This window comes from Salvelinus sp. IW2-2015, linkage group LG37 (assembly GCF_002910315.2).
Source record: "Salvelinus sp. IW2-2015 linkage group LG37, ASM291031v2, whole genome shotgun sequence".
NCBI lineage: Eukaryota > Metazoa > Chordata > Actinopteri > Salmoniformes > Salmonidae > Salvelinus > Salvelinus sp. IW2-2015.
The window spans coordinates 18141387-18161523 of record NC_036876.1 but is presented as its reverse complement, the minus strand read 5'-3'; the positions used below and the strand labels follow the sequence as shown (position 1 = coordinate 18161523).

Here is a 20137-nt window from a genome sequence, read left to right as displayed (position 1 = left end):
TGTATTATAATGACACTGTTTCTGAACTCAGAAGGCGGAAAATAACTTCCTCTTGGGGTTGGTTTTGACTTCTCTGGGTGCTGAGCGGCTGAATAATTGTGTTACCGTATGAGGGCAATCGTCGCTACTGCTCTTACTTATCAATTTTAGTGGAGGACAGGGGAGAGGAGAGGGCTCACCTATCTGACCTCTGTGTAGCAGCCAGGACAGTGAATGGAGATGCTGGACCAATGGCAGGAGGGGAGTGAGGGAGTAGGGATGAGCACCGTTATTTGAATATATGAGTATACAAACGGATGTTAGTATTTGAATACTTGTGAGCATTMTTTGCACAATAAAAAAAAATATATTAGGCCTATTTTAACCTGATATGAACACTGAAAATGCTATTTCTAAATTGAATTGTCTATGTACAGTGTTACATAAAATGATATACCATGACATTCCAAATTGTAAATGTAATAAAACAACACATTTTTCAATGTAATTATGAGGTGCACGGTGCGCCCCATAAAAAAGACTGGTAGCTGACCGGTAGCATTCACGTGTGTAGCTTGTTGTTTATGTTAGCCAATCAAAGTGGCAATGAGGCTCAATGTGTAGTAAGTGAAGTGAGAGTTCACTAATGTAATGCAAGATGGAATAAAATGACAGAATTTAAAGTTAGTGAAATGAGAACGAGTAAGCTACAACGAGCAACCAACTGGTAAGCTACTGTTTTATCTTAATGGGGTTTGGGAGAAAGCACAGCATGTGGCCTTAATTAGCCTAGCTAGCTAGCTTCTTTAGCCTACTCCAGTCAAGACAGGCACTGTTATATGGGATGATAAATAATATTGTGGCTGCTACAAGTTATCTAGTTTTGGCTGTAGCCAAATTTCCACAGCGTCTCTCTTTCCCTCCGTCTGCTCGCTTCAACATACAACCCATTTATAACCTTTTCAGGCAGCTGCAGCAATAGAGCGCCAGCTTCAACCTGCTGCAGCAGTGCTCAGGTTTAAAATGTAACTTATCCGGATATCCGTCAAAAATGAAGGAAACTATTAGAATAGTGAATTATGTCAAACCCCGATACCTAGCAGAGGGAGAAAAAGAGAGACAGAGAGAGAGAAAGGCATACAATATGCGTGACTATCCACATTTTTGCTGTCCTGCCAACGCTCAATTTCAGTTTTCAAGATAATTTTATGTAATTGGAAAACAGTTGGTAAACTTGGGCATGCTAATGAAGACAAGAAAAACATCTCGACTCTCCCTTCTGTCGTACACCGTTTGATACTAGAACTGTGTTTGTGTTGTGGTTTCAAAGCATTAAAATAATTATACTAAAAGCACTCCTCAGAACAATAAGCCAGGTATGCATATCAAGTCGACAACTTAGCAGGTTTGAGAAAAATACACTGATGACGTGTTTTCTTCTTCATAAATAATTACGGAAACACAGCTTTGAGAGTGTCACGCCTTGACCTTAGAGAGCCTTTTATTCTCAAATTGGGTTAGGTCGGGGTGTGACGAGGGTGGGTACTCTAGTTTTGTTATTTCTATGTTGGCCTGGTATGGTTCCCAATCAGAGGCAGCTGTCTATCGTTGTCTCTGATTGGGGGTCATATTTAGGCAGCCTTTTTTCCCACTGGGTTTTTGTGGGATCTTGTTTGTTTGTGTGTAGTTGCCTGTGAGCACTGCATTTGACTTCACGTTTCGTTTGTTCTGCATTGTTTTGGTGAGTTTCATTGATTAAACATGTACTTGAACCGTCAATTCTACAAATGATCGTGACAGAGAGTGTTTTTGAAGCTGTTGCTTTGTGTGGATCGATTTCAAACCATGGCATTATAGAGTGCGTAAATAGTAAAAGAAAAACTGAAATCGAGTTTCATCTCTCGTCTGTCTCTCTCCTCAGTAGCTGGTATTGTTAGGCAGCTGGAGAGACGTTTGACTGACAGCCATTAAACAATATCCCGTCAACTGTAGTGGGAAAACTGCTATTGTAATTCATCTCTGGTGGTGACGGGTGTGTGAGTGTTTGATGGGTGTGTGTGTGTGTTTCTGTGTGTGTGTGTGTGTGTGTGTATGATGGGAGTGTCTACAACTGAGATTAGCTCAGAGAATGGCAGCCATGTTTTGCCAACCAAAATAAAGTATTTACTTTCTCACTGGTACCCCATTATCAAAACAGTTCTTTACTTAAATATTTATTTTACTGTATCTAAAGTGTGTCAAATCACAATGAAGTGTTGCACAGAAGGACTATCTCTATATAGCATGAACTCAATTGTGATGACTGAGAAAGACAAATGACTTTCCAGACGAGTGAGAAAGGACTGCCATTTCTCAGACATAAATCTACAGTATACTGAGCCGAATCACGCACACATGCGTGCACGTACACACGCAGTCACAAATTCTAATCTTATCAATATCCTAGTATCAATATCTCAAATGGTCCGCAACGGTCTGATGAAATCATGATTCTCTCGTCTGATGAAACCAAGAACTCTTTGGCCTGAATGCCAAGCGTCACGTCTGGAGGAAACCTGGCACCATCCTCATGGTGAAGCATGATGGTGGCAGCATCATGCTTTGGGGATGTTTTTCAGCGGCAGGGACTGGGAGAATATTCAGGATCGAAGGAAAGATGAACGCAGCAAAGTACAGAGAGATCCTTGATGAAAACCTGCTCCAGAGTGCTCACGACCTCAGGCTGGGGGCGAAGGTTCACCTTCCAACAGGACAGCGACCTTAATAAGCATGGATCTCATGGAGTATTAGCAACATTGTTGTGAAGCTTTTTGTTAGTCTAATTTACAAACCAATTCGTGGAACAGATGGAGGGATTGAGATACTTCCAGTCTTGAGTAACTACCACCTCTTTTTTTTCCTCTCTCGCTCTCTCGCTTCAGTGCTTTAAGTTATTCGGTTTTTGATTTATTAAAATTCCCATTAGCCGACGCCAACGGCGACAGCTAGTCTTACTGGAGTCTGACATCTAACGAAAAACACATTGCAGAGAAAGTACTTTACAATGTACATACATTTAAAAACATGAACATGTACTGTGTGTGCATATCAGTTACACACACGTAAGTACATACACACAAAATGTAGGTCACGTGGAGGAGAGGGAGTTCCATGCACATGGGCCTGTATATCAAAGCAAATTGATTTATAAAGCCCTTCTTACAATAGCTGATATCTCAAAGTGCTGTACAGAAACCCAGCCTAAAACCCCAAACAGCAAGCAATGCAGGTGTAGAAGCATGTATAATCCTGTATGTTTCTTTGAATTTGTCCTGGACCTGGGGACTGTGAAAAGACCCCTGGTGGCATGTCTGTTGGGATGAGTACGTCTGTCAGTGCTGTGTGTAAGTTGACTATGCAAACAATTAGGAATTTCCAACATTAATGTTTCTTATAAAAACAATAAGTGACAGTCAGTCTTTCCTCATCTCTTAGCTAAGAGAGACTGGCAGGAATAATATTAAAAACAGCCCTCTGATTACAATGAAGAGCAAGATGTGCCACTCCTTTCTGGAGCAGCTGCAGCTTAACTAGGTTTTTCTTTGCAGCACTTGACCATATGACTGGACAATAATCAAGATAAGATCAAACTGGACCTGCAGGACTTAATTTTTGGAGTGTGGTGTCAAAAAAGCAGAGTATCTCTTTATTACAGACAGACCTCTCCCCATCTTTACAACCATTGAATCTATATGTTTTGTTCATGACAGTTTACAATCTAAGGTAACACCAAGTAATTTAGTCTCCTCAACTTGTTCAACAGCCACACCATTCCTTACCAGATTCAGCTGAGGTCTAGAATTTAGGGAATGATTCATACCAAATACAATGCTCTTAGTTTTACAGATGTCCAGGACCAGTTTATTACTGCCCACCCATTTCAAAACAGACTGCAACTCTTTGTTATGCGTTTCAGTGACTTCATTATCTGTGGTTGCTGAGGCGAATATGGTTGAATCATCAGCAAACATGGACACATGCTTTGTTTAATGCGAGTGGCAGGTCATTGGTGAAAATAGAAAAGAGTTGAGGGCCTAAAGAGCTGCCCTACAGTACACCACACTTTACATGTTTGACATTAGACAAGCTTCCATTAAAGAAAACCCTCCTGAGTTCTATTATATAGACTGCCATATCGTCGATTCAGAGCTGAAGTTGAAAAGCCATAACACATAGGTTTTCTCAACAACAGGTTATGGTCAATAATATCAAAGCCTGCACTGAAATCTAACAGTACAACTCCCACAATCTTCTTATCTGTTTCTTTCAACCAATCATCCATCATTTGTGTCAATACAGTACATGTTGAGTGCCCTTCTCTATAAGCATGCTGAAAGTCTGTTAATTTGTTTACAGAGAAGTAGAATTGTATTTGATCAAACACAATTTTTCCAAAGGTTTGCTAAGTGCTGGCAGCAAGCTGATGGTTGTGATGAATAAGCCATCTGATTCGATGAAAAGAGTCTTTCTGCCTATAATTCCATTTATGAATGAACTCAAGTGTTTTCCCATATATTATATCATTGATCTTGGCTGCATAATATCATTTCTTCTTGTTTTTGTTGAGTTTCACATAATTTCTCAATTTGCAGTAAGTCAGCCAGTCAGATGTGCAGCCAGACTTATTAGCCACATCTCTTTAAGCCATACAGTGTTTCAATTCCTCATCAATCCATGGAGCCTTAACAGTTCTAACCGCAATTTCATAAATGTATCAAGTGCAGCATCTGGATGCTCCATATTAATCACATCCGACCAACAAATATTTTTTAGCATCATCCACATAAGAGTCACACCAAAATATTTTGTATGATCTCTTTTACACTATTTTAGGCCCAGCTATTGGAACTTTGGCTTTCCTGGATATAGCCACTATATTGTGATCACTACAATGGGTACGGATACAGCTTTAGAAGAAAGTTATATAAACTCAGCAAAAAAATAAACGTCCTCTCATTGTCAACTGCGTTTAATTTCAGCAAACTTAACATGTGTAAATATTTGTATGAACATAACAAGATTCAACAACTGAGACATAAACTGAACAAGTTCCACAGAAATGTGACTAACAGAAATTGAATAATGTGTCCCTGAACAAAYGGGAGGGTGTCAAAATCAAAAGTAACAGTCAGTATCTGGTGTGGCCACCAGCTGCATTAAGTACTGCAGTGCCTCTCCTCCTCATGGACTGCACCAGATTTACCAGTTCTTGCTGTAAGATGTTACCCCACTATTCCACCAAGGCACCTGCAAGTTCCCGGACATTTCTGGGGGGAATGGCCCTAGCCCTCACCCGCCGATCCAACGGGTCCCAGACGTACACAATGAGATTGAGATCCGTGCTCTTCCCTGGTCATGGCAGAACACTGACATTCCTGTCTTGCAGGAAATCACACACAGAACGAGCAGTATGGCTGGTGGCATTGTCATGCTGGAGGGTCATGTCAAGTTACCTGCAGAAGGGTACCACAGTGGGGAGGAATGTCTCCCTGTTAACTACCACCAGCGTTGATTGCCTGCAATGCACAACAAGCTCAGTCCGATGATGCTGTGACACACCGCCCAGACCATGACGGACCTCCACCTCCAAATCAATTCGCTCCATAAGTACAGGCCTTGGTGTAACGCTCATTCCTTCGAGCAGATAACGCGAATCTGACCATCACCCCGGTGAGACAAAACCACGACTTGTCAGTGGAAGAGCACTTTTTGCCAGTCCGTCTGGTCCAGCAACAGTGGGTTTGTGGCCATAGGCGACGTTGTTGCCGGTGAGGAACCTGCCTTACAACAGGCCTACAAGCCCTCAGTCCAGCTCTCTCAGCCTATTGCGGACAGTCTAAAAAACTGAATGGAGGGCTTTGTGTGTTCCTGGTGTAACACTCGGGCAGTTGTTATGACCCCTCTAGTACTTGTCTAACAGGTGAGAATGTTCGGCATGTACCGATCCTGTTCAGGTGTTACAACGTGTCTGGCCACTCGCAGGACGATCCAGTGCTGTCCATCCTGTCTGCCCTGTAGCACTTGTCTTTAGGGTCTCACATATGGACATTACACAATTTTTGTGCCCTGGCCACATCTGGCATTCATGCCTTCCTGCAGCAGCCTAAGGCACGTTCACGCAGATGAAGCAGGGACCGCCTAGGGCATCTTTCTCTTAGGGGTGTTTTCAGAGTCAAGAAAGGACACGATAAAGGGTAAATTTTCAATAACTTGTGACTATTCATTGCCTATCGTCTGTAAGCTGGTTAGTGTCTTAAAACGACCGTTCTTACAGAGTGCATGTTTCTATCTAATTGTTTTATGTTCAATTGAACAAAGCACTGGGAAACAGTGTTTAAACCCTTTACAATGAAGATCTGTGAAGTTATTTGGATTTTTACAAATTATTTTTGAAAGACAGGGTCCTGAAAAATGGACGATTCAATTTTTGCTGAGGTTAGTATCAGTAAATATTTTATCAATACATGTGGATGATCTTGTTCCTGTAGTGTTTGTAAACACGGGTAGGTTGATTAATAACCTGAACCAGATTAACTGGTGAACTATTTAACTATCTACATTGACCCTTTTTGCACTAACTTTTTTTGACCCGTTATTTACTCTGCTGCCACTGTTATTATTATCTGTCACTTTAGTCCTAGTTACATGTGCATAGCTACCTCAATTACCTCGTACCCCTTCAAATTGACTCTATATAGCCAAGTTATCGTCACTCATTGTGTATTTATTATTACTTTTATTATTATGTGTTTTACTTTTCTGTTATTTCTCTATTTTCTTTCTCTCTGCATTGTTGGGAAAGGTCCGCAAGTAAGCATTTCACTGTTAGTTTTATTTGAAACAATTTGAAACCTCTTTTTGATCAATATTGGAAACCTTTGGGGGATATGTCAAAAACAACTTTCTTGCACTGCAAGACTGCAAAAGAGAAAGATTGGAAATGTTGTATTACCTGGAACTCAATCCCATAGTTCTCTCTGCAGAAGTCTCGTAGTTTGGGATATACATGCTCTTTCAGTGCATTCCTCTCTGCTTCTGTGTCTGGAAACAAAAATGACAAAGTGAACACATTGATTTGTATGAAGATTCATTGATACCATTATAGCAGACTTCCAAATATGGGCAACATGGTCCTCTTTTGCTTAGTTGGTCGAGCGTGGTGCTTGCAACGCCAGGAAGTGGGTTATATTCCTAGGACCATCCATATAAAGAAAATGCATGACTTTAAGTTGTTTTGGATAGAAGCGTCTTCTAAAAGGCTATTATTATTATTATATTATGTTATAACGGAGGGCCTAAATTGGGAAGGGTCAACAACGGCAGTGCTAACAGATTAGGTTAATGGGGTTGTTATAGGATATTACATGTCATGGCATAGTTAGGGTATGTGGGGTGTCTCAGACTAGTGAGGGCCTATGGGTCATTGTTCTGTCCCACTTTAATTATTTTCCTCCTTCCTTTCTTTTCCTTCCTTCCTTTCTCTCCTTTCCACTGCCCTCCCTTGGGTTACAATAATTGGAGAGGACAGGGACCATCCCCCACAACTCCAGGGTGATAGGTCTGATGGACAGACAGTTAAAAACAGAACATGCCCAGGAGAGCCACAGTCCCTTTGATGATGGAACACATCATCAAAATATATGTGTCACACTCAAATGTGTCCCCCACTCAAGACTGTGTCATGTTACAAAACTAGGGCACAATTTTTAGGGTTAGATAATTTTGTTGGCATTTAGATGACACAGGCTTCTTTTCTTGTTATTCGTCTCTTCCTTGCTTGGCCCAGCTGAACTGTATGGTAAACCAGAGCTCTCACCGGAAATGATAAGGTTATGCATGTTGACGTTGGCAGGGCACAGAGATGTATGTGTAAAGTGTGTGTGGCAGACATGGCAGAGCGGAAGCACCTGTTATCTCAGCGACACACACACACTCCACACACACACACACACACACACACACACACACACACAGTCTCTCTCTTTAATTCGATGCCACAGCTCTCACTGACAGCTACTCCTCTCACTCTGCCATCATTTCCGAAAGAGAGAGAGAGAGAGCGATGGCGCCGACAGATATGGTAGCTCTGCTTCTAGCTTCTAAGAAACTTTGCAGTATTTAGTTTTTTTGTGTGTTATTTCTTACATTATTAGCATAGAACATGTTTTGTGTTATTACATACAGCCGGAAATAACTTTTGGATATCAGAGTGGTCGTAATTCACCAGCATTGCGACCAGCAATACAACTTTCCCGAATTGGATCCTTTGTTCGTACCCCCCAGGGCAATTGAACTTATTCCAGGGCCTACTCCAAAACACCGCTGCTAGAGAAGAGGTATTCGGAGTGGACTTCTAGTCTGACTCAGGAGGCGTGCACACCCTCCACCACTTCCAAGCATATTAGTCGCTAATGTTCAGTCTCTGGATAATAATGAGCTCAGGGCAAGGATCTCCTTCCAGAGAGATAGCAGGGATTGTAACATACTCTGTTTCACGGAAACATGGCTCTTTTGCGATATACTGTCCCTATCCATTCAGCCAGCTGGGTTCTCAGTACATTGTGCAGACAGGAATAATGAACTCTCCGGCAAGAAGAAAGGAGTGGGTGTATGTTTCCTGATTAACTACTCAAGGTATGATTGTGACAGCATACAGAAGTCCTTTTGTTCACCCAAACTAGAATACCTCACAAGCAAATGCCGACGTATTACCTCCCAAGAGAATTGTCTTCGGTTATACTCACAAGGAGAGAAAGGAACATGCTAACGGGCAATATGCTGTACGTGTCAACATGTGTTGCAATATGTCCTGAGCAGTATTTATACTTTAATAAATACTTTAAAGTACTACTTAACTTCTCTAGGGTAGGGGGCAGCATTTTCACGTTTGGATGAAAAGCATACGCAAATTCAACTGCCAGCTACTCATCCCCAAAAGATAAGATATGCATATTGTTAGTAGATTTGGATAGAAAACACCCTGAAGATTCTAAAACTGTTTGAATGATGTCTGTGAGTATAACATAACTTATTTGGCAGGCAAAACCCCGAGGACAAACCATCCAGGATATTTTTTTTTGGAGGTCACTCTCTTTTCAATTAGGTTTTTTATTTCTGCGTTTTGTGTCGCGCCTGCAGGGTTGAAATGTTTTCTCTCTTTTGTTTACTATGGTGCTATGCTCAGATAATAGCATCATATGCTTTCGCCGAAAAGCCTATTTGAATTCTGACATGTTGGCTGGATTCACAACCAGTGTAGCTTTAATTTGGTATCTTTCATGTGTGATTTAATGAAAGTTTGATTTTATAGTAATTTTCATAGTAATTAATTTTTATTTGGCGCTCTGCATTTTCTCAGGCTTTTTGCCAAGTGAGACAGTAGCGTCCCGTCTAAACTCAGATTTTTTTATATAAATATGAACTTTACCGAACAAAACATACATGTATTGTGTAACATGAAGTCCTATGAGTGTCATCTGATGAAGATCATCAAAGGTTAGTGATTKATTTTATCTCTATTTCTGCTTTTTGTTACTGCTCTCTTTGGCTGGAAAAATGGCTGTCTTTTTCTGTGACTTGGCTCATACCTAACATAATCGTTTGGTGTGCTTTCGTCGTAAAACCTTTTTGAAATCGGACACTTTGGCTTGATTTACAACAAGTGTATCTTTAAAATGGTGTAAAATACTTGTATGTTTGAGGAATTTAAATTATGGGATTTCTGTTGTTTGAATTTGGCGCCCTGCAGTTTCACRGGCTGTTGACGAGGTGGGACGCTACCGTCCCACATACCCCAAAAAACGACTTAATTTCTCTAGGGTATCTGTACATTAAATGACTATTTATATTTTTGGCAACTTTTACTTTTACTCCACTACATTTCTAGGGAAAATGAATGTACTTTTTACTCCATACATTTCCCCTGACACCCAAAAGTCCAAAAGTACGTGTTACATTTCGAAAGCTTGCAGGACAGGAAAATGGTCAAATTCACACACATGGTCATCCCTACTGTCTCTGATCTGGTGGACTCACTAAACACAAATGCTTCGTTTGTAAATTATATCTAGGTATTGGAGTGTGCCGCTGGCTAACCGTAAATAATAAATTATCGTGTTGTCTGATTTGCTTAATATAAGGAATGTGAAATTATATATACTTTTACTATTGGTACTTAAGTATAGACCAATAACATTTACTTTTGATACATTTACTTTTAATAGGGTCTTGCAAAAGTATTCATCTTCTTTGTCATTTTTTCTATTTTGTTATATTACAACCTGTCATTTAAATATATTTTTATTTGGATTTTATGTAATGGACATACATAAAACAGTCCGTATTGGTGAAGCGAAAATAAAAAAATAACTTGTTTCAAAAAATTATTTAAAAAAACAAACGGAAAAGTGATGTGTGCATATGTATTCACCCCCTTTGCAATGAAGCCCCTAAATAAGATCTGTTGCAACCAATTACCTTCAGAAGTCACATAATTAGTTAAATAAAGTCCACCGGTGTGTAATCTAAGTGTCAAATAAACTATCACATGATCTCAGTGTATATATATACCTGTTCTGAAAGGCCCCGAGAGTCTGTAACACCAATAAGCAAGGAGCACCACCAAGCAAGTGGCACCATAAAGACCGAGGAGCTCTCCAAACAGGTCAGGGACAAAGTTGTGGATAAGTACAGATCAAGATTGGGTTATAGATTTTTTTTTTTTAATTGAACATCCCACAGAGCACCATTAAATCCATTATTAGAAAATTGAAAGAATATGGCACCGCAACAAACCGGCCAAGAGAGGGCCGCCCACCAAAACTCACGGACCAGGCAAGGAGGGCATTAATCAGAGAGGCAACAAAGAGATCAAAGATAAGCCCGATGGAGCTACAAAGCTCCACAGCGGAGATGGGAGTATTTGTCCTTAGGACCACTTTAAGCCGCACACTCCACAAAGCTGGGCTTTACGAGTGGCCAGAAAAAAGCCATTGGAAACTATTCAGAATTGAAGGAATGATGGATGGCGCTAAATAAAGGAAAATTCTTGAGGGAATTTCCAGAGATTTGAGACTGGAACGGAGGTTCACCTTCCAGCAGGACAATGACTCTAAGCATACTGCTAAAGCAACACTCAAGTGGTTTAAGGGAAAACATTTAAATGTCTTGGAATGGCCTATTCAAAGCCCAGACCTCAATCCAATTGAGAATCTGTGGTATGACTTAAAGATTGCTGTACACCAGCGGAACCCATCCTACTTGAAGGATCTGTAGCAGTTTTGCCTTGAAGAATTGGCAAAAATCCCAGTGGCTACATGATATGCGTCCCGTAAATGGGACAGTTGTAAATCATGCAGCGCCATGTGTCACGATCGCAGGTTTTAGAGAAACAACAAATGTCGGTACATATAAGTGTCTTATATCGGCTAAAAGCTTAAATTCTTGTTAATATAACTGCACTGTCCAATTTACAGTAAAATGTTGCTGCTAATCTTGTGCGACAGCAAGCCTTTTCCTTTTTGACAACAATTATAAGACTATGGAGAGTTATGAAGTTATGAAAACTGGGTGTTTTGCAAATGTTGAACTTATAATATGCCTACTAATACTTACTAAATCAAAGTCCAAGTATACAGATGTGACAATATTCTTGCAGAAAAATGTAATGTGAATGTAAACGTCCCCTTCACGATTTGCCCAAATCTACCTGGGTGACTTCACACTAAATGTCATGTAGTTTGCTCATGCTTCAAGTTATTATTTTGCACATACACTGCTGCCATCTTGTGGACACCATCGGAATTACAACCAGAGTGATGGCTAGATTTGGGACCTTTCTGTTGCATTTGATTGATGGTGGTTTTCTTCTACCAGATCTATTGTTATATTCTCCTACATACAATTCACATTTACACAAACTTCAAAGTGTTTCCTTTCAAATGGTACCAATAATATGCATATCCTTGCTTCAGGGCCTGAGCTACAGGCAGTTAGATTTGGCTATGTCATTTAGATTTGGCTATGTCAAAAATTGAAAAAAGGGGGCTATCCCAAAGAAGTTATAGAGACATACCCCAAGAGACTTGCAGCTGTAATCGCTGCAAAAGGTGGCTCTACAAAGTATTGACTTTGGGAGTGGGTGAATAGTTCTGCACACTCAAGTTTTCTGACGTGAGCCTACAGGATGAGCTAAATGCCTTCTGTGCTCGCTTTGAGGCAAGCAACACTGAACCATGCATGGGAGCACCAGTTGTTTCGGACAACTGTTATCACGATGTGAGCAAGACATTTAAACAGGCTAACTTCTACAAGGCCACAGGGCCAGATGGATTACTAGGATGCGTACTCAGGGCATGCGCTGGCAAGTGTCTTCACTAACATGTTCAACCTTTCTCTGACCCAGTCTGTAAAAGCTACATGGTTTGAGCAGTCCACCACATCTGGAGCTATGAAATTCTTTGAAAGGCTGGTTATGACTCCCACCAACACCATCATCCCAGACCCACTCTAATTCTCATACCACCCAACAGATCCACAGATGACGCAATCTCAATCACTCCACACTGCCCTTTTTAATTGACTACAGCTCAGCAATCAACAACATAATGCCCACAAAGCTCATCAGTCAGCTAAGGACTCTGGGACTAAACACCTCGCTCTGCAACTGGATCCTGGACTTCCTGACAGGCCGCCCCAGGTGGTAAAGGTAGGCAACAACACATCTGCCACACTGATCTCCCTGGACACCCACGACTGCGTGGCCAAGCATGACTCCAACACCATCATTAAGTTTGCTGACGACACAACAGTGGTTGGCCTGATCACCGACAACAATGAGACAGCCTATAGGGAGGAGGTCAGAGACCTAGCAGTGTAGTGCCAGGACAACAACCTCTCTCTCAATATGAGCAAGACGAAGGAGCTGGTTGTGGACTATAGGAAATGGAGGGCCAAACAGGCTCCCATTAACATCGACGGGACTAAAGTGGATAGGATAGAGAGCTTCAAGTTCCTTGGCCTCATGACCAACAAACTATTTATGGTCCGAACACACCAAGACAGTTGTGAAGAGCGAAATACTTTCCCCCCCCTCAGGAGACTTAAAAGATTTGCCACGGGTCCTCAGATCCTCAAAAAGTTCTACAGCTGCACCATCGAGAGCATCCTGACCGGTTGCATCACCGCCTGGTATGGCAACTGCTCGGCATCTGATCTGTAAGGCGCTACAGAGGGTAGTGCGTCCGGCCCAGTACATCACTGAGGCCAAGCTTCCTGACATCCAGGAACTATATACTAGGCATTTCAGAGGAAGGCCCAAAAAATTGTCAAAGACTCCAGTCACTCAAGTCATAGACTGTTCTCTCTGCTACCGCCTGCCAAGCGGTACAGGACCGCCAAGTCTAGGACCAAAAGGCTCCTTAACAGCTTCTACCCCCAAGCCATAAGACTGCTGAACAACTAATCAAATGGCCACCCAGACTTACATTGACCCCCCCCCCCCCCTTTGTCTTTACACTGCTGCTACTCGCTGTTTTATCTATGCATAGTCACTTTATAAATTACCTTGACTAACCTGTACCGCTGCACATTGACTCGGTACCGGTACCCCCTGTATTTTTTTAATTTTATTTTACCTTTATTTAACCAGGTAGGCTAGTTGAGAACAAGTTCTCATTTGCAACTGCGACCTGGCAATATATATTGCCTCATTATTGTTATGTGCATTTCTTGTTACTTTTTAATTGATTCGATTTTTTTTACTCTAGTTTATCTAGTAAATATTTTATTACAGCAGTTCAAGTGTATTAACTTATACTGCATTGTTGTTTAAGGGCTTGTAAGTAAGCATTTCACAGTAAGGTTTACACCCGTTGTATTCGGCGCATTTGACAAATACAATTTGATATGAAATACAACGCAACAGCACAGTTCACACTGCCAATATATACTTGCCACAAAACAGCATCTGATGCTAATTTCTAATTGATTGTGTGCAGTTTGTTTTGCTGTCATATAAAGGTCAACATGGCCGAAATATTCATGCTTTGGAAAAGCGAGACCTGTGCCTTTTCCTTTCAAAACAGGGAAAGTAGCACACTTTAAACTCTAATGCTAGTCATAAAATCATAACACCAAGACAAGGTATCTTGGTCCTCAATGTATCTATGCTTTAATTACCTCTGGAAAGATACAGGTAGATAGGTCTACAGGTTAATTTACGCTCAGAAAATATGTCCCTCAGTAACAGTAGATCAGTTAAGTGGCAGCGAGGTGCCAAAATCGCCTGAGAAGAATCTAACTGGTATTGGGCTTTAGCACCAGGCTTCAGGAGAGGTGGGAGAAAAGGACGCCCTAGTGCACACCAGAGAGATAGAGAGAGATATTCAATAAGATTGGATCCTGAAATGGCCCAGGCTGTAACATTCTCACTGGCTTTATAGATTTCACAGTTAAACCTCTGACATGAACGGCGATCATAGCCAGATTTGAAGGAGGAAGAGAAAAAGAAAGGATGGAGGGAGCAAGAGAGGGAAGTGAAGGCTAGATAGACAGAGAGATAGACAGAGGAAAGACGAATAGAGGAGAGGATAGAGATTCTAAACCAGAGAAAGTGACAGTGAAAGAGAACATAGATATAGAGGAAAGTTCAAGATCTTGAAAAATATTTCCAATAGAATCAGTGTCTAACTAAAAAGCATGTTTAAACTACAAAAAAAAAATGAAATCCAGGTGTAAATGAATATAGACATTGAACATCTCAGAGGAGAGTTATAGCGTGTCTGATAGTGTGTATGTGGAGGAATAGATCACTTCATGCATTGTATCCCAAGGGGAACCACCCTCGAGCTTGCCTACAAATAGCTGTCTAATAACGTCACCAATGCTTTTAGACACCCAAGGCATTTTCTATGGAGATAATATGGAGCTATAAACTGTAGATAGGTTTATTAAGTACACACTCACATACATACACATGCACACGTAGCAACACCTATACGCGCACACACACAACGTCTAATAAGTGGCTATAGATATGGAAGTAGATTAATTGCCATAGCCTTTTCTTTGGCATACAGCAGCTGTCTGGGACGTGACGGAGAGATAAGGGGGTGTTTTTAATTGATCAGGAAAAGTAGCCATGGCAGATCATGCAAACACACAGCCACATGRGCACGCACACGTGCACACACACAGGCACACACACACACACACAGGTTGAGCAGTGCACTGCTCTGAAAATGAAAATGAAAGCCCAGCCTGAAGTCCGAATGATTCATTAGCAAGATTGTAAGATTGCGACAAAGCTCTGTTCACCACAATTTGAATTTTGTCGTTCAGCGAACTCATCTCGGCTTCAATGTTTTAATGTGCACACACCCTACATATCAGTGGAGGCTGCTGAGGGGAGAATGGCTAATAATAATGGCTGGAATGGAGTAAATGGAATGGTATCAAAAACATGCTCTTTATGTGTTCATCAATATTATGAGCTGTCCTCCCCTCAGCAGCCTCCACTGCTACATACAATGAGTCCTTTTAAAGGTACATACATTTCTCTACTTTGAAATTAATGATATAACCATTGATTCTTGAAGAACTCCTGAATCCCAGATTGCCCCTTGAAGTAGTGGCAGACACATTGTTGCAGTGGTCGGTAAGAGACTTCTTAAAACTTCTTGACGCACGGATCCCTTTAGCGGGATCATTTTCATCAACAACCGCTAAATTCAAAATATTTTGCTACAAATATTTATATTCATGAAATCACAAGTGCAATATAGCAAAACACAGTTTAGCTTGTTGTTAATCCACCTGTCGTGTCAGATTTTGAAAATATGCTTTACAGCGAAAACAATCCAAGCGTTTGTGTCAGTTTATCGATCACTATGCAAAACATTAAGAACACCTAGCAGCAGTGTAGATTGGTCACGAAAGCCAGAAAAGCAATACAATTAATCGCTTACCTTTAATGATCTTCGGATGTTTGCAGTCACGAGACTCCCAGTTACACAATAAATGTTCCTTTTGTTTGATAAAGATTATTTTTCTATAAAAAAAACTCAATTTGTTGGGCGCGTTTTCTTCAGTATTCCACAGCCTTAGACAGGTCATCAAGGATTGACGAAAATTGAGTATCCGTAAAGTTCGTAGAAACATGTCAAACGTTTTTAATAATCAATCCTCAGGTTGTTTTTAACATCAATAAACAATATTATTTCAACCGGACTGTAAACTATTCAATACTGGAGAGAAAGAAAATGTCGAGCAACCAGTGTCGCACGCATCAACTAATGGAGGAACATTCGTGTATCCACTGACGCGTTTTGATAAATCTCGCTAATTTTTTCAAAATAAAAGCTTGAAACTATGTCTAAAGACTGTTCCCACCCTGAGGAAGCCACAGGAAAAGGAATCTGGTTGATATCCCTTTAAATGGAGGAAAGGCAGGCAATGGAACAGGGATTTTTCAAAATAAGAGTCACTTCCGGGTTGGATTTTCTCAGGTTTTCGCCTGCAAAATCAGTTCTGTTATACTCACAGACAATATTTTGACAGTTTTGGAAACTTTAGTGTGTTTTCTATCCTACTCTGTCAATTATATGCATATTCTAGCATCTGGACCTGAGAAATAGGCAGCTTACAATGGGAACGTTATTTTTCCAAACATAAAAATTCTGCCCCCTAGCTTCAAGAGGCAGAATCATAATTTAGAGAGTGAGAAGATGGTCTATGGTTTTTGACTATACTAGTCTCGGCAGTGTAAGTATGGTGCATCATAGGCTACAGCCACAACCGGACAGAGAGCACATAAACCTGTGACGCCCAGACACAGTAAAAAACACAGTGAAACTGTTATGATACTGTACTTATCTCTGGGAAAGTATGAGGCACACCATATTTAAGATAATCTCTTCCTTAGTGCACACTATATCTGAAGTGATTTTGTTTCCCTGGTGTGCCTGATCTTTTAAGATCACTTTTCCCTGAGGTCCGAGGTGGCAACATCACTTATGCCGTATGTCATAAGACCTAGATAATCAGTCATAAGGCTGACATAGTAGATGTAATTAAGAGTTGTAGCATGTCAGGTTAACGAAATTATAACATGTCATATTGCATGCTGGGTTCAAGTGTCAAGAGAAAGTGTAGCCTAATGGTCTGAATATTCAAATAATTGAATGGGTATGAGACAACAACAAAAGCTCATCTAGTTATGATCGGACACCTGATATTAAAAACAATCATATATTTATTCCAGCTTTGCCATTGTTATGACAAACCACTGTCACTCAATGTAGTGCATGAATTGCGCCCTCTAGAGCCCATAGTGGAACAGCACTGCACCTGCACTGCAGGGTATTACTGTATTATTTCTGGAAAAACACTTTCCAGTCCATAAGAAGAGCTGTTCATTTGGTGCTGGTCACAGATACTGAACGAGTTCATTCAGAATCAGAAGGCCTGAAGCTCTTTCTTTTCTTTTCTTTTCTTTCAATGTGGAGGCTAGATCCATGCAGCCGTATCAGGAATTCACAATAAAGTGTCGAGATCTCTATGCTGTAACGTGATATGACTATTTGGTTGTAGGGTAACAGTTTGTCAACAGTGTGTCAACATCTTTCCTTAAACAGTGTCAAATGTACAGCCATACAAAGACATACTTTCCCATCCATTCATATTGGACCTCTGATTCCTAAGCATCTTCAGAGTTACTGTACGTGCTCCTCCCAGTAACATTTGCATGTTGCCCACGACTAATGATTCTATGAGCAACGTTGCAAATTAAGCCTACTGTGTGTGCCATTGGATATGGATAAAACCGGTACAAAATAAGAGGAAATTTAGGTCATTTGATCACTCTATTGACATTTATTGTATTTTCAGGGGAATCATGCGTGATTGGTCCTGTTTTTGTCTATGGGTGTGCCATCCTCACTCTCTCCCGCTTTCCCTTAATCCCACCCTCCATATTTTTGCCCTCTCTGTGTGTGTGTCTTACACTACTCCTCTTGCTTTGTTTTTTTTCCTGTTTTAAGAAAGCCTATTTTTAACCCCCTCCCCGAGACAGTATTCAAACAGAGCAACTCTGCAAGAGAATGCCTGCACCTCTCGAACRCGTTGCCAGGATAAAGTGACTAAGGGGTTAGTTGAAATCGGTGAGCGGGCACAACTTTGGGGGGGTTCTTGCGTTGGAATTATATTGAATTCTGCTTCATATCACGCTATACCACAATATATACCACAAATACCAAGTGCTTTTGACCAAGAAGTGGCAGGTTTGCGCGAAATCTACACTCACCTCTGTCCTGCTGACCTACTGTACTGTCCACCAGGTATTGCTGGAGATTTGTACTTCCATAATGTCGTTGTTTGCTGGGAGCTGGTGGTGCGTCAGTGCCAGCTGGCACTGTACTGTGCCCAAATGGCTTCAAACTCGCTGTCACACCTCAGCTTCTCGACATACTGCAATGCACTGCAGACCACTTTGACTCCAGCATAAAGATCCGTTGCTTTTGACTGGAGTCATTATTTTGGAGATTCAAGAAGACTGAGGATTATGTGCAGGGTGGCTGTAAACTTAAACTGCKTTCAGCAGCCCTGTAGCCTAAGCCTGGTCTCATAGACTAGACATAACGTTGTAAATGTAAATCTGTGACACTGAAATTAGTATGATACACTACGTGACCATAAGTATGTGGACACCTGCTCATCAAACATCTCATTCCAAAATCAAGGGCATTAAGGCTAGGTGGCGGTATTTTCGGATGAAAAGCGTTCCCAAAGTAAACTGCCTGCTACTCATACCCAGAAGCTAGGATATGCATATTATTAGTAGATTTGGATAGAAAATACTCTGAAGATTATATATTTTTTTGAATGATGTCTGTGAGTATAACATAACTTATTTGGCAGGCAAAACCCCGAGGACAAACCATCCAGGATATTTTTTTTGGAGGTCACTCTCTTTTCAATGGGATTTCAATGGGAATCTAGAATTCTAAGGCAGTTGCTTGCAGTTCCTATCGCTTCCACTGGATGTCAACAGTCTTTAGAAATTGGTTGATGTTTTTCCTTTGTGAAATGAAGAAGTACACCACTCCAGCCAACACTGGTGCCACGTTGAAAGTCACTGAGCTCTAAGGCCATTCTACTGCCAATGTTTGTCTATGGAGATTGCATGGCTGTGTGTTCGATTTTATAAACCAGTCAGCAACGGGCGTGMCTGAAATAGCCAAATCCACTGAAGGGGTGTTTACATGATTTTGTATATATTACCTATGGTAAGGTTACATAAGACAGATGTTTACTTAAAGTAAGGTGGTTGGTTCGGGCTGGATGGGTTGACGTATAACGCGAACATCTAGCAACCCAAAAGTTGCAAGTTCGTATCTCATCACTGACAACTTTAGCATTTTCGCAATGTTCAACTACTTAGCATGCTAGCTAACCCTTCTCCTAACCTTAACCATTTTAGCTAACCCTTCCCCTAACCCTAACCCTTTAATCCAACTCCTAAACTTAACCCTAACCCCTAGCCTAGCTAACGTTAGCCAGCTAGCTACCGTTAGCCACCTAGCTAGAATTCATCACATATGTTTAGAAAATTCATAACATATTGCGTATTGTGCAAATATTAATATATTGTCCATTTTGCAAATTCGTAACATATAATACGAATAGCAATTCATAACATATCATACAAAATGGGTGATGGACATCCACAAATGAAAACATACCATACTAAATGTAACATATCATACTAAATGGAGTGTCTCAGATTTACATGCAGAATAATATGAAATGTTCTGAGACCAGGTTGATGGCCTAGAGTCTTACTTCTGTGTTTGTACATTTGATGTCAGAGAGGAACTTCACAATGCTGTCACAACCCGCCTCTCCACCCCATAGCCGCATCATTGACGTTTTCTCACAAACCTTATGGAGTATTCCTGCCTCAAAGTGTCTCTGACATTGCTTGAGACTCACCTGAATAACAATTAAAATAGCACTTCAAAACAAAGTGACGTATTAGAATTGGCTAGTGGCCCATTATGACCATCATTGACTGAARGGTAGACCACCTAGAATACTACAAGCATAATCTCGGTCTACCCTC

General features: G+C 40.9%; 1 protein-coding gene across 1 annotated transcript in view; it reads right to left on the bottom strand.

Moving 5' to 3' along the window:
• The window catches only part of LOC111959994 (NACHT and WD repeat domain-containing protein 2), a 65746-nt gene that overhangs the window by 44151 nt on the left and 1458 nt on the right, over nt 1–20137 (bottom strand). Inside the window, 1 exon segment of the mRNA XM_023981832.2 lies at nt 6971–7059. Within this exon segment, the coding sequence (XP_023837600.1) occupies nt 6971–7059 (89 nt within the window).